The sequence below is a fragment of the Dinoponera quadriceps genome, unplaced genomic scaffold (genome assembly GCF_001313825.1).
Source record: "Dinoponera quadriceps isolate SergipeBrazil2010 unplaced genomic scaffold, ASM131382v1 scaffold1153, whole genome shotgun sequence".
Lineage (NCBI taxonomy): Eukaryota > Metazoa > Arthropoda > Insecta > Hymenoptera > Formicidae > Dinoponera > Dinoponera quadriceps.
Window position 1 is genome coordinate 232,262 of NW_014555324.1, and position 26,806 is coordinate 259,067.

General features: G+C 41.1%; 1 protein-coding gene across 1 annotated transcript; it reads right to left on the minus strand.

The window, feature by feature from the left end:
- Window positions 1-7,335: 7,335 nt before the first annotated feature.
- Window positions 7,336-25,438, minus strand: LOC106743847 (tyrosine aminotransferase). The gene is made up of 11 exons (XM_014618074.1): window positions 24,661-25,438; window positions 19,277-19,381; window positions 18,727-18,794; window positions 17,475-17,633; window positions 14,615-14,806; window positions 13,085-13,167; window positions 10,025-10,094; window positions 9,016-9,144; window positions 8,760-8,843; window positions 8,409-8,507; window positions 7,336-7,713 (listed from the first exon to the last, which is right to left on the minus strand). Exons 1-11 carry the CDS (start codon window positions 24,803-24,805, stop codon window positions 7,552-7,554), a joined length of 1,296 nt encoding a protein of 431 aa, XP_014473560.1. The 5' UTR covers window positions 24,806-25,438; the 3' UTR covers window positions 7,336-7,551.
- Window positions 25,439-26,806: the final 1,368 nt, after the last annotated feature.

The following is a 26,806-nucleotide window of genomic DNA, read 5'->3' on the forward strand; positions in this document are numbered from 1 at the left end:
TTCTAAACTCTAAATATATAAAATCAAGGTGTTTACTGTCTGGGAAAACCTGGGAAATGTGAAATTCGCAGGGAATTATTTATGCTTGGAAAATCATAGAATTTTCAGGGAATTTTATTAGAAATCAGAGAATTTAAATTTTAGCACTTCTTTTATATTTTTATATTTATAATAAATTACTTTTATTTATTTATAATAAATTTTCTTTTGTTGATTTTCTTCTATATCTATGTATATAATTTAAATGTTAATTAAATTGCTTTGATAATTTGGAGCACACTGATTTTACAACTAATTTGATATTTATTATTAAAGACAACGATTTCGTGTTAGGTACAATTTTGTTTAATTAAAACATATATTTAATTTAATAGTTTCATAAAAGTTGAATTTCATGTCGGTTATGCATGACATAATTTTTTTATTTGTAACTTTTGAAAATAAAATTTGAAAATTATAATAATTTATGCCCAACATAAAATATTTACTTTTTAGAGTCCTTACAATCTCTTTCAAAATTTTTCGAATCTAATCATTGAAACTTGAGTAATTCCTAATTTTATTTTATGATTTATAAATTTGTGTCGACGGAAAATATTAAGTCTTTACACAATAAATATACATTCATTTGCGAAATACATTTAAAAACACTTTCATTTTATCTGAAATTTTTAACAAATTGCTCAGAAAATCGGGGAATTCTCGGGGAATTTTTCTTTTCGTGTTTGAGTAGACACCCTGGAAACGAACACAGATAGAAAATTCCTCCCGCGTATTTCTCAAATAAATAAATATCATTCGAGGAAACACGCGCGCGCGGAGCTACTCTTGGGATTTTTATTACCGGCACTTACAATCATCTTACTGTCAGCTGCTTGATTTATCGCGGCTGATAGCGAGGCGGGCCGTAGATACGTATCTCCCACGGCCACATTCCCGATTTTTCACGATCTACTCGCGACGATGAAAATAAAGATCTCGTCCGTGCGCGCGCGGAGTAATATCCGCCCGACCGCATTAGCGATTGGTCGTCGTCGTCGTAGTCGCCCTGATGAGATTAGTACTTAAAGTTTATCAGCCCCGCTTCCCCAGCTCGGTCTATTTGTTGTCGGGGGCGCATCCGAAGGCACGAGTGGATCGGGGGGCCCGGGAAACATGGCAGCGGTAATCGACCACTTTGGCCGAAGGTATTCCGCCGAAAATGTCTTACCTCCATTAGCCGCGACACATGACGTCGACGTCTTACGTATAATCTCGTACGGGCACGGCAACGCGCGGCTCAGATCGATATACGACGGCCGCGGAATTTAAACTGCGATTGACCCGATGGGAAAAGCCGATACTATTCGCACGGATGACGAGGTGTTACGCGAATACTCCTCGGAATAGCCTCCCTTGGCCTCCGTGCGCGACGAGAATCGCGGATGTCGTGCTTCTTAAATCTTCAATCGCGGCCAAGTTGCTCGAGTTGACATTTAAAGCCCGTACAAAATAACTTACTCTATATGAAGACGAGGACGACAACGCGGTCGACGACGTCTTCCCGAACTCGCCCGGATACGTGTCCGGGGAATCAATTCGACGGCGTGATTTCTATTCCCCGTGATTTCTTTTCCCGCGCCGACGAGATAATTCACTCCCTCTGTGTGATAATTTTACAAGTCCGACGATCGTCGCCGCAGCGCGATGGCGAATCCAATTATACCGTTAGGAGCCGAGCGCGCCGCCTTGAAATTATTAATTAGAAGTCGCGTTCGATTCGCGTTAATCCCGCATTACGACTCGCTTTATCGGCTCCCATCTCGAACGGGTTATCCTGTCCGTTCGCAATTACCTAAAATCCAACGCTCTCCGGTTGTGTAGGTAGAGCGGAAAATTCTGTTGCGGAAAGCAGCTCTCTATCTCTCTCCCTCCCTCTCTTTCACCATGGATCGAGGACGAGGTCTTCTACAACGAATGCTGCTTATAACGCATGCATATAAATTCTTACAATTCTTGTAATTAAATGTTGGTATAACTGAATTGTACGTGTACACCGAGAAGTTCGGTACAATAGATTATTGTATATCTCGAGATACTCTCTCTTTATGCGCGGAAAAGCTGTACCGAGTGGTCGTATCGAAGGAAAGTTTACAAGTGCTGGAAGACGGATGGGGATATATATATTCGAGTTTTGTTGTGCCGGAATGATGTATTCCTAGGCGGGGAGTTCGCAAAGTCTCGAATAACTCGAATACAATGTCTGGCGAGGCGCGAAGATTTACTCGGGTTTAACTTCCGCCCTCGGTAATAATATAACGCCGTTTACGACGTGATCGCATCGCGGTGTGCACGCTTATGTTCGCGAATTAATTATTACGTCTGACAATATGCCTTGTTGACGATGTTCTAAACCGAAATCTCCGCGCGCGCTCGCGCGTTATTACTGTCGTCGTTCCGCGGATTTCAGAAAACTAAGATATTACTTCTGCTTTCGCGATTATTCGCCTGGATCGAAGACACTGAAGTCTCTTAAATACTCACGTGCACGAAAAGCGATAGAATATTCTCTCTCTCTTTCTCTTTCTCTTTTTCTTTCATCTCACGTGGATTCGAAAATGGAGACCTAAAAATATCTGTTTATATCCAGGACTGGAGTGTCCTCGTTTTCATAAATATCCGCCAGGATTAGAAAATGAAGACGTCAGCGGCCGAATTTCTCTCGCATACGGCCGGGGCAAAGTGCAACACGTTTTCACGCCACGATTACTGGCATCATTTGTCACGTGTATAGACCCAAAGCGGGGAAGTATAACTCATTTTGCTCTATACTTTATATCGCGCTACATATTCTCGTCTGTTGAGTGCACGCGTTCGTGTGTGTATGTAGTCGTGGAAGATGGAAACGAGTCGCTCAGATTGTGCCAAGAAAGAATAAACTGCCGTGATTCGATTCTCGCACGGTAAAAGAAGTACTCTTTGTCGTGAAACGAACGAGTTTGGTCTATTTAACGATCCGACAATCGGAAAGGTCGCGCTACGTAAAATATTTAAAGAGCGTATTAATGTTACGTCCAAAGGTAAAAGTCGGAGGAACCCGCCAGATCCAGAGGGGGAACCTGTGATATAAAATCACCTGTTTGTCTGGGGCGTTGTTAAAACCTCCCATTACTTACGGACGACCTTCTTAATTCGCTAAAGGGTTAGTCCCTTTATGAAAAGGGTGGAATAAGGGTGGAACTTGAGAAATCGCGTTATTTCGCAGATCGTCTTAAACTCTTACGCATCTATTAGCTACTCGTTAATGGTCCTCAGTAATTAATGAACAGATGCGACTAATTGAACCCATCGGAAAGAAACACGAAGGAAAATATGCGAAATACAATACTTCCCTCTTCTGCTCTTTCATCGTTAGAAACATTGCGTCCTATTTTGTTTTATCTTTAAAAACGATAGAAATATTTCTCGTGTGTATTTTCACGTTTAACAAGTATTTTTGTAGCATTAGGTTTCATTCGCCGTTCTTTCTTTCTGAACGACTGTAACACTATCGATACGGGAGTATCAAAACATTCGCGATACAAATTGAAGTAACAAACGTGTTTCGAGTTACCGGCGCAACGACACAGTTCCTTCTCGCGTCTTATCGCGTTCCTTTAGCACGTCGTGTCCTTTTTGTCGGAGAAACACGGATAACAGTATAGTGCCGTGATTTATGATCGAAATAAATATCTATTAAAATACCAGCTGACATCGTTCATTTTTCCGGCTGCACGGACCGGATAGAAGATACATTCGACGGACTTGGCGAAAATTACTGTACTTTTATTTTAGGTGGAAAAAGAAAAGCGTTTGAGTTCACGGAAGAATTCTGATGTAACTTACGGATATGAGGTGGCCTTAGATTTCCGATACATTTCTAATATTTTCCAATACTTCCATAATTTAGAGTGTGAAAGAAAGATTCACTCTCTCGTGCTTTCGTATTTTCTCTCCTTTTCTATCTCTATCTCTTTCTCTTTCATGTACTCACGTACAACACATATAATCTAATTCCATAATGTCTCTCCTTCAGCATAAACATTCGACGGCGCCATTCTATGAATGCTCAGTGAACTGTAGGAAACACACAAAGTGCTTTCGGAAAACTTCATATAAATCAGCATATAGCGCTTTTCCCAATAACTCGAGTCCAGTGGCACGAGGATCATCGAATTGTAATACATTTCATTGGAATAGTATTAATAACATCGGTTGAATTCCGCGACCGAACTGTTCGCGCTACGTGTTAAATAAAAATATAAAACATTGATTATACAAAGCATTTAAAACAAAGCTGTAAAACCAAATCTGCGAAGTAAATAACTATATTTGTAATTCCTTTTTATTAATCCATTACAATTGTGCACGAGGCATCGTCGTCGTATGTTATCTAGAGATCATGAGTGAGAAATGTCTCAGAATCGCTGCCATTATGTAATAGCTCACTTGGTTACAGATTGATGCGAATCACAGTGATTACGCCATGATTCCGGAAATATATCACGCGCGTCTGAATTACTCGCCTTGCGACGATCAGATCCGTTTTACGTTTCCGTCCGCTTCTTGCCGCTTATTTTGCTCAATCTCGTAAAAAGGAATCATGTGATATCCGGGTTTTGGTAGAATGTCTATAATTCCCGTTTATCCCGGCGAAGCATCCGTGCGTTCGGGAAGCAAATGTGTTACTAGTGGCATACAATTTGGGTCTCCCTTTTACAAGAGTTTCGGTTCTTTCTTAATTCCTTGAAAGTTTGTCTTAATGTTAATATTATTGTATTTTTTGCGAATAGAAGGTAATTCTTAAAGTATAACCTGAACTTCTGTAAAAAAAAAAACTTTTGATTTTGTTTGTTACATTTTTTTTTCAATTATTGTGTTGCATAAACATGCGAAAAAGAAGTAACGGAAAAAACTTATTTAATTATACGGTTCTTTTATTTTATTACGAAGAAATGTTTACATGTCAAATATATAGAAATTGGGTTATACTTCGAAAATACATGAAATCATACGTTTAATTGAAATGGGAAACGACCGCAGTTTTATAAATCACACCGCTTGATTCGTTTTTTCTGCAATTTACTCCAATTCTGTTGTTCGACCGTTCTGGCCGTTCGAATTTTAACGGTATCTCGATAAATCCTTTTATAGAAGAATATAGCGATCAAATTTCCCTTCCAATTAAGTATCTCGACAGCATGTTCCACGTATCGATAGCTCCAGCTACAGCTTGATCGCATCTCTAATTGAATTACCCGAGATTTACGCGGACGAAGTTCGTCGTACGTGCTAGACGAGGGTGCTACGGATTAAGCCATAACGAAAGGTAAAAATAGGCTATAAAAAAAGAGCGAGAGAAATAAGGAATAAGAAATAAAGAAGTAATTTCAACGTAAAATATAAGATTACACCTGTGAGAAGAGCGGTTTCTCTCTCTCTCTCTCTCTCTCTCTCTCTCTCTCTCTCTCTCTCTCTCTCTCTCNTCTCTCTCTCTCTCTCTCTCTCACTTCTTCGCAATTGCTGCTAGCAGATGTGAGTACAAAATAAAACTTCCCGCGAGTTAATAAAATTCAAAATTGTCCCTGCGCGACGAGAAAAAATTATGGGAAGCATATTCAAGACAACGTTATTTTTGCCACCTAGAGTGCGCAAATCATCAATAAAAGTAATCCATTTCCGCGCAAAACTCCACGGCTCTCCTGGCCTTTCTAATTTTTCTTCTCCGCTACGTTTCTCCACGAGACGATTTATAGCAGCCGCGATTTTTTCTCCATCCCCGTGTTTCCGTGCCGAAAAAAGGGAAAAAACGGAAAGAGGCATCCGGCCTTCCACCTGGAACCACCTGGAGAACGCGACTATAAAAATTACACCGCGATGCACGCTACGGCGGTGCATAAAATTACACGCGCAACGTGTCGGCCGTGGGAGATACATGCGCGAACTTCGATTTTCGTAATGGCGCGGCAAAACGGATTTGCCGGTGAATTTAACCCGCGTATTGACGTACAGGTAAATCTAACTCATTGCAAAAACGATATCGTTCCTCTCCCGTTCACGGGGCGGTAAAAGTCGCTCGCGATAAACGCACATAAATTACTCGGAAATATCAATCTAACGTAAACGCGCATTTTATTATCTCGAGAAACGGGATAACGATGCATTCAAAGAGATGCCATGTGACGATGCATCTCCCCGTAAATTTCGAGACCCGACTCGATTCTTCAACCGATTCTCAAATCGCAGAATCCGAAAGGAGTCTAGATTTTATCCCGCAGAATTTACATCACGCGAATTCTCTCTCGTCGTGAAATCAATATTAAGCACGGTGCCGCCCATTTTTGAGTCGAATCCTCCTCCCGCACCTCCCCGCCACTGCATCTCCTTTCGAACGAAATTCTAGTATGGCATGTGGCCAACGTTCCTGGTCGAATCGATCGTAAGATACAGTGCGAACCGGGTGAAAATCGGTTCGGCTATTTTTGCATAACGTCCATACAATCGAAATAACTGCGGACGATGCTTCAGTTTTTATTTACATAAATTTCCGACGGTATAAATCACGTGTTCTTTCGGCAGTACTCCACATACGTGTCCAGTGTGTCGGGATAAAATCCGCCGATAACAACCGTAGTGTTGCAAATAAAGAAGATGGAAATAGCTCGGGTTAATGCAATACGATGATATATAGCCATTTCCTCGCGTTGGTAATCAAAGTGCCAGACTGCGGATGAGGCACGACAATAGAGTTACTACCCTGCATTCTCTCTCGTTTAACGCCGTGATCGTGAGCTTAATTAACATGAAAAATTCTACTCGAGAGGCACGAATGTACCGATCGAACGATAGATGCACCTAGTTAGCTAATAGCGCGATGAAAACTCCTCCAGATTGAGAACAATCAGATAAACGACGGGCAATTGTCCAATCTTAAGAAAGGTGTGTTATCTCATCGTTGCCTGTTTTCCGCCATGTCGCTTCGTCGACTATCTCGATCTCGACGCGAGTCGTTGATTACGACTGTTACCGCACGGAAATTACGCATCTCGACGGTTTGAACGTCAAGGGAGAATTAAATACCATGGAATAATATATTATATAATATTAACATCAAGATACAGAGAATGTTAAATTGACGAATAAGTAACGTACGGTATTCCTGAGCACGCTTCGCCGGAAACGTCACGTGACCTCGGAACCAATAACATACATTATATATATATATACTATATTATTAAATGGAAATACCATATGGAAGGAAATAAGGAAATTGAGGGGGACAAAGGAAGTCTATTCTTAAGAATTGTACATATTAAACGTTTATTACATATATAATTGTACACTTATGAGCAATATTATAAAGAAATAAAAATACACATATACATATACACAAAATTAAACCAAGACCAAGAAAGAGACTTTTCTTACTTTCGAGGACAGTTATCGCGAGATCCGAATCCGGTCCGAGAGAAAATAATCAGCGGGGTTCACCGCATACGATCGAATTCTCTGGCGTGTGCTTTACCTTCCTTTTTAATACGAAATTTCGACGTCGACGAAATTGTTCCTGCCGACTATTTCCGCCGTTTTATAATGATGTCTCTCGCAGAACTCTTGAATTCTCTGACAAGCTTCCTCGAGCATGTCGCTCGGCACAGTGATTACCAGCCTCATGTACGAGCGATAATCGAAGCACTGCGGAATTAAGAATCCGGAACGTGGGATGTTAGTGAAATCAGTATCGTAGTTAAATACCGTAAGAAGTGAATTTCACGGCGATTACCTTTTACACTTTTTCGTGATATGATAAAAAAAAATGCTCCCTCAAACAAGCTATTGTACGCTATGGAAACGCGCGTTATATTTTTGGTTTTATAACTACACGTAAATTTTAAAATTAAATTTTGCAAATAAAGAATTGTAAATATTTTTTCGCAAACAACTACTGAAAATGATATACATCTGACATTTCTAATTTCGGAAAAAACACATGCGGTCTCTAATCCCAGAAGAAATTATTTGAGTCTACTTGAATATAATATTGATCGAGGTCAGTAAAATCGCCCCATAAATGCTTAATATTTTCAAAAATGCAGCAAATTGGTGTCACGGTTAATTTAATTTATCGGGAATATCTCTTTTAAACTGTTTTTATACCAATATTATTTATCGAAAAAGATTTTTTCCCCAATATATCGAAACGGTAAACATCCTGCCAATGCCATACACACAACGTTTAATTAAAAGAATCTTTCGCGTTTTTCATACACACATGCGAGTTTGTGTTAAAAATATCTTTGTGTGTACGCACGCGCGAGAGAAATATACATATGTACGTATAATCCGGAATTAAAAATGATCAATTGATAATTTAAACGTCAGAAACGAACCTGGCCGGGCAAGCAAAACACGGACTCTTCCATCAGCAGCCGCTGCACGAATTCCAGGTCGGAATTAAATTCCGGAAAACACGGCAGATCGATGTAGACCTGAAAATCGATTCAATAATTTATAGCCCGTAAATTGCGCCACCGGGCCCACCTTACTGATAGTATTTGCATTAACGTATAAATGATAGTGGCGCGCCGGGACTAATTGTACGACCTATTTATCGTGCCCTCGATTAACATTCTCGCGCGGCTCTATAAACTAACGGCTACGAACTGCCGAGCGACGTGCACGGTGTGATTCTTGAAATTACGCGAGGCCGCGAACGGGCTAATTTCAACGGAAATCATTACCATCATGTACATCGCTCCGTCCGGCATTATCGGCTTCAGACCCGCTATCTTTGCTATACAGCTGTACGCCAGTTTTGAGTGTGACTGTAACAATTAACATTTCGATTATTCCACGGTAGCAGTTGTAATATGAGATTAATGTGTGCACATGGTACACGCTCTAAAGATAAATTCAACTTGATAATGATCACACGCCGGGAGCCGTGTGATCGCGCATGTGAGAGAATTTTCTGCCGCAAATCAGGAGGGAACTCACGTATAAAGTGCGAATAACGTCGTCGAAAAAGTTCTGCGGTGTTGTCCGAAGTATCGCGGGCAAGGCGCCTTGGATAATAGTGTTGCTGCCAATTATTCTCTGGCTCAAGCAGTGTAGACCCTTGCGAATCTGGGTGAAAGTGAAAACTTCATTAGTTCTCCATTCGTTATATTTTCGGCCATCGTTTTCGATCGTATTCAATAATTACGCGATATTAGGGTGAGCCGACGTAAAATCTCATAACGAACTGCAAGAGATACATCGTAACGAGAAATAATGGTTAAGAACCACATTGTACTTTTGTAAATTTATTTTACGTATTTAGAGGAGAAAAACCGGGATAAAAGGTATTTTTGCACGAGGAATTATACATCAAGCTGCCTCGGTGAATCGAAACAGACGTGGAAACTCCTCCGAAACGGGCTCGGAACTCGGCCGAGTCAAGTGTAGTGCGGATCACTTCTAAAAACTTGATAACATTTCGCGCATGCTTCGTATATTGTGAAACACCGAACGTACCGAAAATTGACAGATATTTACCGGGCCATTCGACACTCGCCTATTGGAGAATACCGTCAAAGAGCCGAATATCTATCCTGAGCGATATGCGCGCGTGAAACCGGTGCTCGATTTTCCACCAGGATCTTCATCGCGATTACTTATCTGCTCCCGCGGAACGACTCCGGTAAAGTTATTAAAGAGCACGAAAATAATCGGTTACGACGTGCAGAGAACGCGGCGGTTTAAACTTCGTCCAAGACGATGGCGCCTTCGCGCAACTCGGCGCGGAATTAAGGGCGCGATCGGCGCCGGTTGCCAAAGGGCCGAACTTTAATGGTCGGAATAAAGTTTAATCAACGAAATTTAATCCAATCCTCGCGGAAGCGACGGTGGCGCGGCGACAGCGCCGAACTCGCCGGGACATGCCCGGCCTCGTTACGGAAACAATGCCGCCGGAGAAGCAATTATTTTCAGGCTGTCACGTATTGTGCCGCGACCGTTTACCCACCTCGGCCTCCAGGACATTCTGACGATCGTGGATTATTATCCAGCCCATACGCCAGCCGGGAACTAGGAATCTGTGGAGGGAAAAAAATCACACACTCATGAGAGAACGAAACGTGTCGTCGAGAGCGTTCTTGTTTGAAATTTATCCGCTCGGATTTGCATAGGCGCATAATGTATACGCGGAAAAATCGATCGCGTTTAACGTAAACAACGCGGCGCGTTCGTTACATTAGATACCACCGATTGATAAATTTCCCCGTGCATATGCATCGCGCTACCGTGCAAGTCCGCCTGCGTAGATTGTGAAGATATACGTCGCGATTATTCCGTATTCCTTCGAGGTAGCTTCTACACCGCGCGCAATAAAGAAAAGTTACACTGAAAAAAAGTGCTAAATAATATTGATTTGATCCAAGTAAAATGGTTACTCCAACGTTCTTTGACAAATATTTACTAAAAGTAGAAGTATAATTGACCATATATAATATCATATTTCTTTCATATAATTAGACGTATGTTGTACGTGTTAAAACAATTGCGACAAGTTTCATAATATTGAGACTATCAGAATTTATTTTTAGAAAATATTTGCTGGAAAGAAGTATTATATTCTTATTATACTTATAGAAAGAAGTATTATACTCTTATTATACTGTTGAGAAAAACTCCGTAATTTGGTTCTCAAGTTTTTTTATACAACCAAGTTATAAAAATTAATAACCAAATTGATATTACATTTAATAACGCATAGTTATGAAAGATCTTTTGAATCCACTTTTCATAATGATGCCGTAATAATTTAAAGTATGAGATTTAATGAGTGAATATTAGTCAAATACAACTGATGTATTTCACTAATATTTATAATTAACGTTTCGTTGTCAATATTTCGTTGTCAAATCCTAATATTAATAAAATAATAATAAATAATATTATGAAGATCTCCAGAATTTCTTTAATAACGCACATAATTCTAGTAAATATTTTTTAATTTCGAATCATTTCACACTTACATCCAGTAATTTATTCACAAACTAAAGTATTACTGTGTTCAAATAAATATTTATTACAAGCAAACATACTTAAATTAATAAAAACATTATTTGATTTAAGAAGTTAAAAAACAATTACTTAATCCTAGCACTTTTTTCCTATTTTTTCCGTGCGCTCGCCTCAAGCGTGACACTTATGAAGATAACCATAAAAATATGATGAAATAAGAGAAAGATGGTGGTCGGTGTTGACGTCTCCGGACTGCGAATTAATATGTTAATATCCGTGAAAAATCTTGCGCGCATTATCTGTTATCTACTTAAACGATCAGACTGAAATCGTGTTTTCCACAATTTTGGACAATGCAATGTCCCGCCGGTTGTTTTGCGCGACGAGAAAAGCGACGAGAGAAGCGGGACTGCGTTTCCGCGTGAGAGCGGCAAGCAGCTGTCTTTATTGCGGTACGCAATCGCATTGTTTACCGTGCGCTCGCAAAAAATCTAGCGTACGCCGTGAGCTCGTACACAACGCACAAGTTACGGCCTTTATCCTCCCGAATAATTCATTTATCTTCGATGGTACGGAAGAGGCTTGAACTAGAATTACGTGGATTAATATGGTATCCTTAACTAGGTTACACACATCTATTATATACATTTATGTATGTATGTGTGTACGTATGTATGTATGTGTGTGTATTAATGATAACACTGCATTGAAATAATCTCATTTGCATATTAGCTTTATGCGCGGAACTCCCGCCCTTCCTTCCTGATTCAATTTCTCGTTAATTCGAGTGCATCTATTAAATAAAAAGAAGAGCTCGCGGATACGCGGCACACAGCACACCGGTCGCTTTTAATTAATATGCCCGAACCGGATTGGAATATTATACACGTTCCTGGATTAATAAACGTACGAAACGCTTTTTTTTTCCTTATTTTTTTTTTATTTTTTTTTTATTTTTTTTATTTTTTGGAAAAGATTCGGTTGATGCCGAAATTTCTATTTCAACGTGCCGCCGTCGTTTTCAACATGGCCGTTTTAATAAAAGCTCGTTACGCGATGTTTATTTATTAAATCATCACGTTACTCCCCGTTCGCCATTATATAAATGGTTTTGCGCCCGACGTTCGTGCATTCATTGATCTATCATTGATCTATCCGTCATTTCTCTGTATTTTTCATCCGGCGATCGCACGTGCCGCGTATATCGCTGAATTTTGCATGAGAAACGCGATCAACGTTTATATACGCCAAAGTGCCGGGGCCGGGCCAGCGAAATTTGCGGCGTATAAAATATACCGCGCCACAATCAAAGACCTAACAACAACTGTGCGGGAACTCATTTACAACTGGGATGCAGCGGGGCGGTCGTAAATTAAGTTGCGTTTCAAATCTGATACCGTCGGAATAATGGAAGCATAATCGCGCGAAACTTCGGAATACCGTCCTTCCGGCCGCGATCGCCGTCCGCGACGTTTTTATTCACGCTCAATCAAGCCCCCTTTTCCGAAGATCGAGTGAAAAATTTCACGGTGAGCGCTTCCCGTCCGCGTAGATTTCTTCAGTCAACTTCGCGAGCGTCACTTTTATTCCACGCTCTCGCAATAAAAGATAATAAGGAGGTAACGTGCCGAGAGTAATTGAAAACTTGGCGTGGAAAAGACTGTGGCGCCTTCTGAAGATTATTTCGATCACCGTGCGCAACGTTTGCTCCGTTCCAAAAATCGCAGTCGATTCCTTCTTCTTTCGTTCTGCGTAATTGTAAATGTTATCTGGAGTTTTCCGCGCTTGTCACGCTCGCTCGTATCTTTTGGGTAAAAAGGTTCAATTCACGGAAATGCTTGTTCCAGAGGCGACGCCCCTAATCTTTTTTAAATCTTCAAATGTTAGGTAACACGCGACAATATGCTTTAAGAGGGTAGATTAGCCGCCGGCCGTCTCGTTTAGTATGCGAAAATTGCACGTTACGCGCGCGAAAAATTCCGCCGCGCGAAAGCTCTCCTGTCCGAGTGCTGAGCGCCAAAATGCGGGAATTTTATAGTCACTCTGCGTTCCGACATACCTTTTAGTCAGTCCGCTGCACGACAAAATAGGAACTTCGGTCGATAGAGACGCTAACGAGTGGAAAGTCCGTCCTGGAAATACCTGAAAACAACGGCGAAGCGAAAAATGTATTTGTGCATAATGGGCATGTGCGTTGCACGACTGCGTTGTGCAAATGCGATACAAAATAACGTGGAAACCATTGCGCTCGTCTAGCTATGCTCCGTCTCATCTTGAATTAATTCATTGTAAATTACGAACAAGATTATAATGAATATGTGCGCAAACAAAAATTGTTTTCTTTACGACGTGTATATATGTCAGGTATGTTTAATCGTGTAACGCATTATTTTTATTCCTACAAAAGATACTACAAAAATAATTTCCTCTGGCATGATATAGAGAGACGTGAGAAATTTTACATTATAAAAGGACGATGGATAAAATGGATCGATTTTTGCCCCCGCAGTGGCAAGTAAAAACGGTATATTTTTAAAAATATTTTTTGAGTTACTAAATCTGGTTCTGGCCTTTAACAATTTTTAATTTGACGGGAAAAAATTAAAATCAACATATAAAGTTATATTAAACATCTAGAACTGTAAATTACTATTGTTATTGTTTACGAACGTATTCATTCGTTTTCGTGTTTTCCTGCTTGTAAAACATGATAATTCTCTCATCTTCAATAATTCATATTCTAATCATGTCTATGCATTTTATGTAGTGCACTCTATACAATTCATTAATTTTTTTTCTCAATGATATGTTTTTTTTCTTATATATATTTTTTTCTATATATAATATATAGATTTCCGTTTATTAAAAATATTTTACTTTTGTAGTATTTTACTACTGAAAATTGTAAGATTTATATAAAAAATATTTTTAAGATCCGCTTTGACCTAGTAAGGTCTTCTTCACTTATTAATTTATATTGTTCACATATCGGTCAATTTTCACTTAATATTATTTATTTTTCTATAATTTTTTACTTTGATTAACGTACCGTTCTTATAATAATTTCTCATATATTTAATAGCTTCATATGCTGATTTTAATACTTTTCCGACGAATTAAAACTTTTTAAAAGTCAGAATCAGATTCAGCAGCTCAAAAACTACAAAAAATACGTACTGTTTTTACTCCGGAGATCAAAATCTCAATTTTACCCATCATATTTTACTAAAATAACAAGTCTAGTGTTTAGTTTCGTTAATTAATGAAGAGAGATTGCTCGTTGTCGTGATAGATCGAAGTAAAGAATATTCAAAGTAAAGCGCTCTCGTGCAAAATATCTTTCTCACGATTACAATTTCGACGGGACGGCCCCGTATATCGTATCACAAATAAAGAATTCTCTTCCCAACAACGAGATGTAAAACGCGCCCTTTCCGGATTCGGTGCACCGTGCATACCTGTTCTGAATTAATTGCACTGTCCCCCTTCGGACAAAAGGACGCGCGTGGTGCGCGCTTTATTTGTCCCGCAAATGAAACGATTTGTCACTTGATACTTGGGGAAGGAAGCGTAATATTCGGGCACGTACCATGTGCTCGTAAATCTCATCGGCTATAATGGGTACGTAGTAACGAGCGGCGATGTCGAGAATGTCAAGTATATGGTCGCGACTGAACACAGAGCCACAAGGATTCGAGGGGTTGTTTATAACAATCGCTGCCGTCGACTCGTCAATTTGTGCCTCCAGGTCGTCGAGATCGATCTCCCAACCGAGCTCCGGCTAGAACAGACGATTAATATTAATAGGATGCATTCATATGAGGCTCTCTCATTCTCTCTCTCTCTCTCCTCCTCTCCTCCTCAAACATAAACTTACACTTTACACACTCTATCTAACTCTCTCATGTTCTCGCACATACATACTCTATTTTATTCTCTCGGATCCTCCCACCCCTACAGGGCGATATATATATTATACAGGGTGTCTCGGAAATGCGCTCTCTTCCTTTCCAGATTCTGACGATTTCAATATACTCGCGAATTCAGCTTTAACGGTAGAAATGGATTTCGACGATTTTATGGCGAAATTTTCATAAAACCATATTTTAACGAGATTTATCTCGAAGGTTCACGGGGATGTTCGATATCGAATTTTATAAAGTTGTGAAAGGGAAGCGCGTCGCCAGGAAGGGGAGGAGGAGGAAATCGATTGCAGATTTGCCGGAGAATCCGCGCCGAGAAGCACGGCCACAACGCGGAAAGCGCGAATTGAGTCACGGTAAAATCACACCGCGCTCTTTACAAGCTCGTGATAATCGCATTACGCCGTTAACGAATGCCCGAACATATATTTACGTTCGCGAAATTTTGCAATCACAATTCCGCCCTGACTTTCCCGGCCCCTTCTTTTAACAATATAATTTTCACAATATCTCCGCGTGTAACACGCGTATCCCGAAATTATTTTCACAATTCATGGGCACGTATCAACCGAACGTGTTCGCGCAGAAGCTCGTCTGCACTGGAATTAAAGCGCTAACAAACGGTCGGGAGCGTCGCGATGTTGAAAATTTTCTCCGCTCGGCGCGTGTGTTTTGCGAGAGCATCAGATTGCACCGCCAGATTGAACCGATCTATCCCCCGGAAATCATTTCGGGTGACGTATTTTTTTCGCGTCTACAGTCTCGCGAGTAAAACAAAGCTTTTTCGGAGAAACTGTTTCGGCAGACGGGATTCGCGGAAACACGTGCGGCATGCCGCGAACGCGATGAGACTGATTTTATTCGCACGGCGCGCACCGCATGTTCATGAACCGGCCTTATTATTTGCGCGTCGCGGACAGACGGCCGTCATAGCGCATGAATTTCTTGCGCATTCCGCTTTGTAGACAATTCGAGTTACGGCGGTGCGGTTGTAATTACTTCTTGGAGGTAAAATACTTGACGACTACGCGACGAGCGGGTGGGCGGAAGGAGCGGAATGCGGCGAGACGTTAAAACTCGCCGACGCTGAAAAGAGTGGAAAACTGCCTCATTAGCACTTCGGTCCGACGTTTGAAGATCTCCGAGCGAGCGCACTGATTCATCGTGTAAATAGACGCGACGGCCGATTTAAATATGATTTCGCGCCGTTTAAAGTCATTACGCGATTACGTTGGACGCTCCAATTGGCCCGGAGTGGATTCCGCGCTAACGCGCTCGCGCGGACTCCTCGTGCAAAAACATCACGTCGAACTTCAAACGCGAAATCTCGCCGGAACGGGCGGAAGAAGTTGACGAAGTTACTCGAATCGAGTCGCGGAATTACGTAACACTGAAAATTAAACGCCTCGCCGGGCGGAGGAGAACCGTCGCGCACAATAAAGTGCAGGTCCGTTGAACTCCTTGAAGTCTCGCGAAATATTTCTATACGCGTTGGAAACTTAAATGTTTCCGCGATTATACCGCGCGCGAAACGCGCGGATAAATTATTTAATAACGCCTGTGTGTCCCCTGGTGATATCCCGTTCTCCCACGGATCAATTTCTTGATGAATACGGAGTGGGTGTGAAAAATAATGATCGCTCTTTACTGTTCACAGCGACGCAGGCGGACGGGGAAAGGGAGCGGAAAGGGAGGTGGCTTGTAATTTGAAAAACAACGGTAGTTTCCGACACATCTAACAAAATATGCGCGATTAACGCGGTCTTGATAAAAGATTGCATCCAGCCTCGTTCCCTCTCTCCCCAACGTGCCCTCGCGAAACGCTAAATGAACGGGATATTATGTGCCGTCATTGTTTTTCGTAAATGAATGCATTCGCGCCCTGGGTGGTAAATAAATTTACAGATACTAACGGAATGGTATATTTTTGCATATAAAGCCGAGGACTCGCTCGGTAAGCGGCCGGGCCGTTTTAGAGAAGTGCGTTCTGTAATAACGCGTCGCTCTCAAGAAATACGGCGCGGATGATGTTGTGCACATTTCTTATTAATTACAATGCAACACGGTAGCGCCTAATGCACCTTCTTTCGCCGTCGCGATTATTACAGGGCAGCGGCGCGCGGACACCGTCGCGCCTGCGGTATCGATCAATATTTCACACGCTTTCGTGGGAATATGAAATGTTCGGCGCATTATTCGTTATGTTGTTCACAGCGTTGAACGGATAAATTAAGTGCTGATTAATTTAATAATCGGAGGAACGATTAATACGGAGAGATAGAATCGCGTCCCGCGGTGTTTGAAAAAATGCCATCGCGCTTAACTCGCTGGACATTAATTATTGTTTCACCGTTCATCTCGAGAAAAAAAGAATTGCCTATTTTTATTCATTTCTTTTTTCTATTTTTTGCGATTTCTCTCTCTCTCTCTCTCTCTGGTGAGAAATAGATATTCGAGGAAAAAAGTTTTATTGTATATGTATAGCGTGGAAACGCCCTTTTCCTCCTTTCCGGAAGAAATACTCACGCGGAGACCGTACGATTTGACCGTAATACCAAGACCTTCCGCCAGCGTTCGATAGATCGAGAACCCGGGACGTGGAATCAGTATGTTTTGACCTTCTCGAGCTAAAGCCGTGATACACAGGTCAAGTGCGCAAGAACATCCGCTGCACAGGATTACGTCCTACGGAATAGAGATAAAAAATAAGTTACTCCTCTGCGCTGTCTTCCCTCGCGTCTTACTGAACGTCGATATGATATCTTTCGAACCGAAAAAAATCGTATTGAAAAAATGTTTTCTCCATATTTCCGTTCTTTTTATTCGTTCTCCGTAGCAATTTTTCGGGAATTTGTAGTCAATTATATTTCTACTTGTAGTAAATATTTGCCAAGGAGTACTGGAGTAACTATTTTACTTCGATCAAATTTTCTTTCAGTCTACGCATATATGCATAAGGTCGAATATCATATATTCTCGATCTAAGGAATGGCCAAGAGCACTCGTGTACAAGCTCTTTGTGTACGAAGGAATTCTACGCGATGACTTATCCCGTCAGATTTTTACTGCTTTTACCGCAAACAAATTCACCGCGGTATACGCGATATTCACGCAATATTAAGCACGGCTGCACGGCCACGCTGCAGTAAAATATGTATGACGATGAAAGTACACGATTAAAAATGTCTCTCTTGCGATAGGCGGACTACGCAGCGTAAAAGAGTTCTAAGCTTAACCCGATTATTATCGTCCCACCTGCTAAATAACGTACTGCGAACAGTACTAACGTGTAATTTTATATTTAATCGGGTAATTCGATAAATAATTTGTAAAATTGAAAACTGATTCAGTAACATTACACTGATTCTGAAATTCTAGCGCGATATATGCCATCTACAAGTTGGCAACCGATAAAATAACGTATTATCATTATTATTGTTGTTGTTGTTATAAAGCACAGGTTGCGCGCCGTACTGCGCGTTGACGAGGATCTTTGTAAATTCGGTCCGTTTACAAAAAGCCGAGCCGGCCTCAGTGTAAAACGTCAACTGACAAAGGGGCGACGTTTTATCGAGCGAAATGGAGAGAAAAAGAGAGAAAGAGAAAGAGAGGCTAGACTTTTTGTAAAGTGCCGAAACTTACAAAGATACTGCAACGTACACGGTGCGAGCGCGCGCACGCGCGTACACATGAGAAATCTCGGTGGCATGGCTATCCGCGACACGTGCCCGCTGTCGACACTTGACACGGGCGCACGTGTCCATCGATTTCCGCGTACCTTAGGATCGACTTTCACGAACTCGTTCGAGCTGTACTCCGCCACGGCCTCTCGCGCCCTTTGATAACCTGCGGAGATAAATGAAAATTAAAATATCCTTCGCGTTATTGTATGAATATAATTACGTGTCGCTTAAATCTTCCCCTCCCTTCCCTGTGACGCAATATGCAACAGATCTCTCTCTCTTTCTCTCTCTCTCTCTCTCTGTGTATGTGTGTGTGTGCGCGTGAATAATTAAATCTATATTATTGCAATATTCGTTAATGATTCATCGTTAGAATAAACAGACGCAGTAACACATGCGTCGACCTAATGAATAAACGTTAAAATAATCGACAGTATTATTTAAATGATTTAACGGGCGTATACTCTCATTTGGAAAATTGGTAACATAATAGGATACGCAGCAAAACGCGATTTATACTCGTTAACCGGTAACAATTTTACCATCCGTCATCTTTTCCCCCCAGCGTAAAATTCACCGCGACCTCGGTTCGAGATCGCGATCTAATTAAAATAAAGTTTTGCGGGTGCCGCGTTCGAAAATTACCTATGCTCGGCGCGTATCCGTTGTACAATTGCGAGGCGACGCTCTCCTGCACAGCCTCGATCACTTCTTTCGGTGGCTTGAGATTGCCGAAAGTCGTAGGGTCACCTGCGAAAAAGACCAGTGTGCTTTGAAGAGAGAGAAGGAGAGAGAGAGAGAGAAAGAAAAGCGTTTAATATAGATCTAGAGCAGATTGTCTGAGGACTTAAAATACACATGTGAACGATAATTATATTGATGTGTTTATACAACAATAGAAATAGTGTAATTATAAATCAATTACGCAAATAGGTTTAAAATAAAAATAAAGAATGAAAAAAAAAATTATTAGAAAGAAAAATTATTACAGTCTGTTGACACGCAGGTAAAAAAAGGAAATAACCAGTATTGTATATGACAGATGCATTTTTTTTAAGTAACTAGATACGGATGCTGAAAGGGAAATATAAGTAAATACAGATACAGATATATTTAACGTAATAAATTTAACGTAAATAATTTACATCTTAACGTCTCCTTCTCTCCGAAAGATAGAGAAGGAGAAGGAAAAAGAAAATGCTTAACGAACGTTTGATAACAATGTGACTTTGCGATTATGTGCAATTACGTAAGTCCGAAATTACATAAATAGCGGGTCCTTCCGCCAAATACGCGGGAGGCACATCGCGAATCACGAATTTCACATAAACATCTAATTACATATACGCCATGTCGTTGTAATTGATTACTGAATCGAAACTCACGCAGCGAAGTCGGTAGGAAATGCTGTTTATACAGATGTGTTGTCAAAGTGTAACGAAACGCCCGTCGCTCGCGCGCGCGCGAGCGACCGACCGAGTCAGGCGAGTTCGTGTTCTCGATATAATTGGAATTAATTAATTGTTTCTCAGAGGCTACCCCGCCACTCAGTCAGTCCTTGTTGCGAAATTTCTATTGCGAAGCGCGATAGCGCGCGGCGACGAAATAAAATTCGAGCGCAGCGAGAGAGTGCGCGCGCCGCGGAATTTACGTAATTACAACTTCGCCGCTCTGTGTTAATCGAGGGAAGGATTGTGCTCTCGCTCACGTCATATATCACGGTCATATTTTCCGTTTATGTTTCACAGCTCCATTATAGTCGATGTCAATCAGCGGTTTACGCGCTCGCGCGCACCGGTCGAGATCTTTGACCGCTTTCGCCGTGTTATTATTTTACACGCGTTACGTATGCGGGATAGTATGTCGAGGTAGAAATTTACGAATTATCATTTCTATCAATTGTCATCGGTTCGTGCGTATTTGTTGCTTCGGATTATTTTACGGTGTGTAGTGATGTGTGTGCACACAGAAAAATATTGTATTATGAAGAAAAACAATTATACGGTGAATTTTCCTTCTTTTAAGTAATAGTTATCTTGAACGAAGAATATTTTCTTGATACTAGTATTAAAATATAAATAAATAAATAAATAAAATGTAATATTAGAATATATTCATTAAAAATATTAGAAAAGCTCATTATCATTTACTCAACTGAAGAATGTGTGTTCTCTTTTTAAGAATATTATTAATTACATCGAGGAAAAGTTAAATTTAGTTAATTGGAATAAATAAATCGAAGTTTTAGTGTTTTAATTTAATATTCTTAATTGAACGTACTAGGATTGAGAATATATTTTATATCAATATTCTTTGTCCAAGATAACCATTATTATTAAAAAGAAGATAAACTGAGTATTTACTTTTCTTCGCAGTCCACAATATTTTTCTCTGTATGTGTATGTATTTTGAATATATTTTGCGGCCCCATAACTCCTCCCGGCTACCCGATAGACGGAAAGAGCAGAAAGGGGAAAGATATCGACCGGATTTGCTTCTGCCGCGGGAAAGCATATTTTAATTTTGATTAATTTTTACGAACGTTCCGTTAATATCCAATTAAAACTCCCGCGCGTATGCGCTCTATTGAATTCATATTTTACGAAATACGATAGCTCCGGCTAAATGTAGATATCTCTGCTCATTTTACCGTGTAATGAAACAGCACTCGCACTTTTCGTTTTGAATACAGGGGCACAATTTCCATTTAAAAACATGTGACGTTTTTTTGTTTTTTGTTTTTTTTTTCGGAGGAAAAACGTCGGTTGAATTTCTTATTTTTTGTCATTTTCAGTGTGTTATGAAACTTATAAACTGGTTTCGGAATATTTTTGGAACGGGGCCATATCATGAAACTTTACCGAAAACATCCAGTCACATATATACACATATCACAAAACATACTCTGTTTCTCGGCACAAAAAATCTTCCGCCAAAAAAAGGCTTCAATTTCCGTGTCGTGAAAAATTCTTCGGTATGCTATATCTTTCATAAAAACGGAATATACATGCAAATACTAATCCAGAAAAATGTTCTTGGACAGAGTCGATCCTTCCTTCGAGATTAGTATGGCCATTTTTTCACAGGGCGATTTTTGAAAAAAATTCCCGCCAGGCAGCCATATTCTATTTTTTGACACTATAATCTTCCTCGAATTGCGTATGTGTAGAATAAAAGGAAGCTCTCGAAAATGTTTACAGCCGCTGGCGCGCATCCGCACGGGATTTGTATCGAAATATATTTAGATTAGCGTGCTCGTGTGTCAGTTCTATTCTATTCCGCTATAAAATTTGCTGAGGACTGCGCTTCGGATGTTTTTCCGATACATTCTGACACATCCGCATTTTGCGCCACTCGTGCACTGCAAATGTTAAGGGGACTCACGCGTCACTACCACCGCCTTTTAACTTTTCACCGCTTATAAAATTCTGCGCCGGATAGTTAAAATCGTGTATCCCGGCGCGGAAAGTCCGAGAACTTCTCGAAGAATTAAACAAGTTAACGAAATTACAATACGATTAAATTGGGGGGGAGGGGGTGAGAATCTTTTTTCGTCCTTTAATTTGCGCGCGAATAGTTTCACGGGATGAAAATTTCGCGGTCTTTCTCGTCTTCACCGTCGATTCTTAGGAAAATATTTTCGAGAAATCGTCGATTGAGAAGCACGCTTTTTAATTCACATATGATTTCTCGTACCATTATTTCGATAATCTATCGACTATAATATTGTTAAGTCAAGTTTGTCCCGGAGGAAAGTTTGTAATTCAACATCTCGCACGCGATTACTCATACGATATTCATACGATCATTCAAAAATGCTTTTAAGAACACCTTTAGAAAATCAGAAATATGTTATTCATCATGCTACATTTTAATCGTTCCCCGTCATGCGAAATCGTTTATCATGAAAAAAATCTTCTACATTTTAACCGATGTTCCTTTTTAAATCGAACAGAGCGCAAAACATCGTAGAAATTTAACCGAGTAAAACATATTCGGAATTCTTCCGTTCTAGGAAGTTCTTATCCGTAAACCTTCGAAAAAGTTGTTTCTTCTAGCAACACGGCAGAGTCGGCAAACGAAATATTATCTATGTTACATCCGCGTGTTTGCGTATCAATATTTTCCCAAAACGAATAAAGTATGCAGTTCCGACACTTCCGCGCGGTAGAAATTCGGAGACCCGGCGTTACATCGGTTTTTCTCGTAGCATTTTAATATTTATAACATTATTAATATTATATTTGTGAAGAGAAAAAGAGAAAGGACATCAATGTCATGGACGATTACATTCTGCCAGAGCTTCGTCAAAGGAGGAAAAAAAAAGCAACCGCGAGTATCTGAAAAAAATGTCATCGCGGGATTTGATGGGACAGCGATGGACCACCGTGTGTATGATAGTAAAATTGCACTCGGTTGTCTCAAAAATCACGTACGAAAAAATCATGTGGACATCTCGCGCGCGCTTTTTTAGGTTTTTCTTTCTCTCTCTCTCTCTCTCTTTCTCTCTCTTGCAACAAAGAGGCGGGATCGGATTCAGCGCCGACATTTTCGACCCGGTTTCCGCGTGCTCTAGAGCTAATCAAAATGCCGCGCTTTCGTACTCTCTCGTCTCGTGCGCGGATAATCTGGCCTTCCATTTTTCGCCGACCCGTCAAACTTTTCGCACATCAACGGCCCGGAGATCATGCATATTGAGGATCTAACCGTGCTCATAGAGAACAACGAAAGTTCGCAATTTGTATGCATTTACTCGCGTTTACCGCGCAAAGCCGGCGGTGGTAAAGCCTTTGTCAGCGGCGGCGACGGCGGCCGCCTCATATACCGCGTAACGCTTTTCACGAAGTGCCGCGGGCGCAACGAACAAACGAATGAACGAACGGAACTAATGATTCCATTCGGTGAATCTTACGCGACCGCGGACATGTTCGAAATATTTCATTCGGCGAGTTCTCGCGATCACGGGACAACGTTGCCGGCGAGAGAAAGGGAGAGAGAGAAAAGGCGCGTCGCGAAAAGGACGCGATTCTCTGTGCGGTGTGAGCGAGCCCTTTAATTAATTACCGTATCGTTTCATACATTAGCGCGGCCAAAGGTGCAAGGCGCGTCGTAATCTCGCCCGCACGTTGCGCTTATCTCGGCGCGCGGCTTGCGCAATAAAGCGCAACGTACAACTCTCTGCTTCCCCCCCCCCCCCCCNCCCTCGACGGGGGAGAACCATCCGTCGCGTCGGTTCTGCTCCGTTTTTCGCCCCGGCCCCCGTGTGGTGGAAAAATGAAATAACCGCTTGATTGCACCAGCGTGATGGACCATCCCTCCCGCTTTCCCATCTCTCGTTCCTCCTCGTCTTGTAAAACGATGAGAATCCGAAGAGTCCAGCGAGAACGTCGCCATGATCCGAATATTACAGTACGAATAAACGCTTGAATTCCTAGGCGAGAATTATCTTAAAAGTCACGCGACGATCGGACGGATATCTCAGACAATGTTAATGCGATTTAATGTTCCGTGAAACACCGGATCCGTCGGTGGTACGAACGTATAATTTTTTGTCCCGGCGCGAAGGTTGCGATTATTTTTTATCACAAACTTGATTTCGTACTCTTTTATCGCGAATTAATTTCTCTAATGAGACATTTTACCTGCGCAGCCGTTTAATAGACCGTTTAATAGCCGTTTAATAGCGTACAATAAATTCATATGAAAGATCTCAAAGTAATATTACATTTCAATTACATTAAAAATTCAACATTCTATATTTTAAATTATTAATACCTCGTAAGATTTTTTTTTATGAACAAAATTGATAAGCGAAAAATTTCGAGATCTCTCGAAAACTGTGAAAAATTTAAGAGATAAGATACGAGACCATCGCGCCATTTCGAAATTCATGATGTGCCAAGTCGAGTTGACTAATGTGCTAATTAATAATCCGACGTAAGAATCGGTCCGCACATATAGAAAAATAGTTGAATTCGTCCTCGCGGCGAAATGTACCCTTATTGGCCGATATACGCGCGCGAACTCACCGATTGACAGCGCGATCATCGGCTTGTTGGGGTTCGGCTCGACGACGATGTTCTCCACGATCGATCTTATGGGATTGTGCGTTCGCCTGGCGATGTCGGAGACGCGGACGTTCCATCGTTCACGGAAACTCACGGGCATGGACATCTTCGTCGTTGGTTATTCACGGTTAAAAGCGTCCCTCGGAAGCTTCACCTACTGATCTTTGGCAGCAGTCTTTGCGCTCGGTCAATTAGCGCGGTGAACTAGCGCGGTCTCTCTGCTCGAGTGTTCTCCAAGGACACGTATGGATCGTTCGGCCACAGGAGCGACGTATACGTATACTGGATGCTTACAATCGACACAATCGACGGTCCTCGTACGGCTGGTGCTCTGTCACTGAGCTCCGATCGCGACAGCACGCTAATAATCGAAACACTCGACGGAGGCTCGAGGACGGACGAACCGGTCGGATTGGTCTGTTCGGTGCCACACCTTCTTTCATAATTAATTAAACAGATTCCCTGCTTACGTAGAGAGAGCACTGAATGTGTGGAACGATTTCGTTCGTCGTTGCGCGGCCGTAAACAGAATTCTATCCCGTCTCTTTTTCTCTCTCTCTCTCTCTCTCTCTCTCTTTCGATCCGCTCGTCTCCGTCGTGCCGGCGAGTTTAGAATGTAGAACCTTAACTACGGTGGTTCCATTTTGTTGCGACTCGCTAATGTTTATGCAATTATACCTTGTAACTGTTTACTCTCTTTCTCTCTGTCTCTTCGAGTTACAGTCGCGGGTTATTCGGGCGCCGGTCCAACGACGACTACGACATCGTCAGCGTCACGGACGTGCGTTTGCTCGTTAATTGAGTTTGACGCGACGCTCCTCCCGTCGTACTTGCACCACGAACAATCCTCGAATGTCGGAGATAAACGAATAAGTCGGAAACGACCGCCGTTGGCGAAAAATCAAAACCGCTGGGAAAATCGACCGCGGAAGCACGAAAAAGCAAAGCTAAATTTTATCAGGATTTATCAATATTTTTGTATATACTATCTGTGAACTCTCTCTCTCTTTCTCTCTCTCTCTCTCTCTTTTTCTCGGTCTTCGTTATAGATATATTATTCACTTTTTTCCCGTATATGCGGATATGGAACCTCTTTTTTTTTACAATCGTTGTCCATGGAACACCTGCTGCAAACGAATAACGACTGTAGTCACTGTCCATGTAGAGCTCGTTGAATCACAACTGTAGTTGATGTTTCAGTGTCTTTTACTGCTGTGCATTATTTCGGCGAGTGCATTAGCGAATCGTCACAATAGTCATTGCTATCTGTCATTCTACAACTTCTTTCTATGAACTGTGAAAGATTAATCATTTCCAAATATCTAACACTAAAATGATTAAAGTAGATTCTAACGATGATGGACTCGTTTGCACAGGAGCCGTTTTTTTACAGATATGTTTCTTTACGAAGTTTAAGTGGTACGGTACGTGATTCTTCATCGTGATTTCGTTATTGTCGCATTAAACGTAACAGATGTGTTTTGGAGATGATAATTACGTATATAATGTTTTCGCGAATTTATCACGTAAAATTAATCGGACAGGTGGACGTAAATTCAATGAACGTTAAATATAGCGATCGGAAAATGTAAATATAAAGGAAATCGTAAATCCGTAAAATACCTGTGGAGCGCGTATAATTTAAATGAAGCCTCAAAATCAGAATAAAGCGTATGCGGAGTGCACGAGTAAATTTCCATAAAGACAGTCGATACTTTCTATTACATCTGCGATATTAACCAATTCGGAATATTGGTATCAAGTAAGACCGCGTTCAAAAAGGGCACATTCGTTTCTTCGATATCGAACGGAAAGCAGAGAAATCGTGCGAAAAAATTACGACAGATTTGGTTTACACTCCGTGCAAGGTGTTCCGAAACGCCCAGCGTTAATTTTACGGAAGGATCCTTTCACCGTACCGGAGTGGAGTTTCTCACGAATGAGCGGGAAATTCTCAGGTGCGATTAATAATTACCGGGGCAAAAATTTCTGTGAACTTCGTTACTCCCTCCAAACTCTAATGCAAAGCTTAATCGTCGAGGCGTTTAGCGCCGAATATTAATAACTCATGACAAATAATATTCCCTGCCGAGGTCTTTTTTGAAAG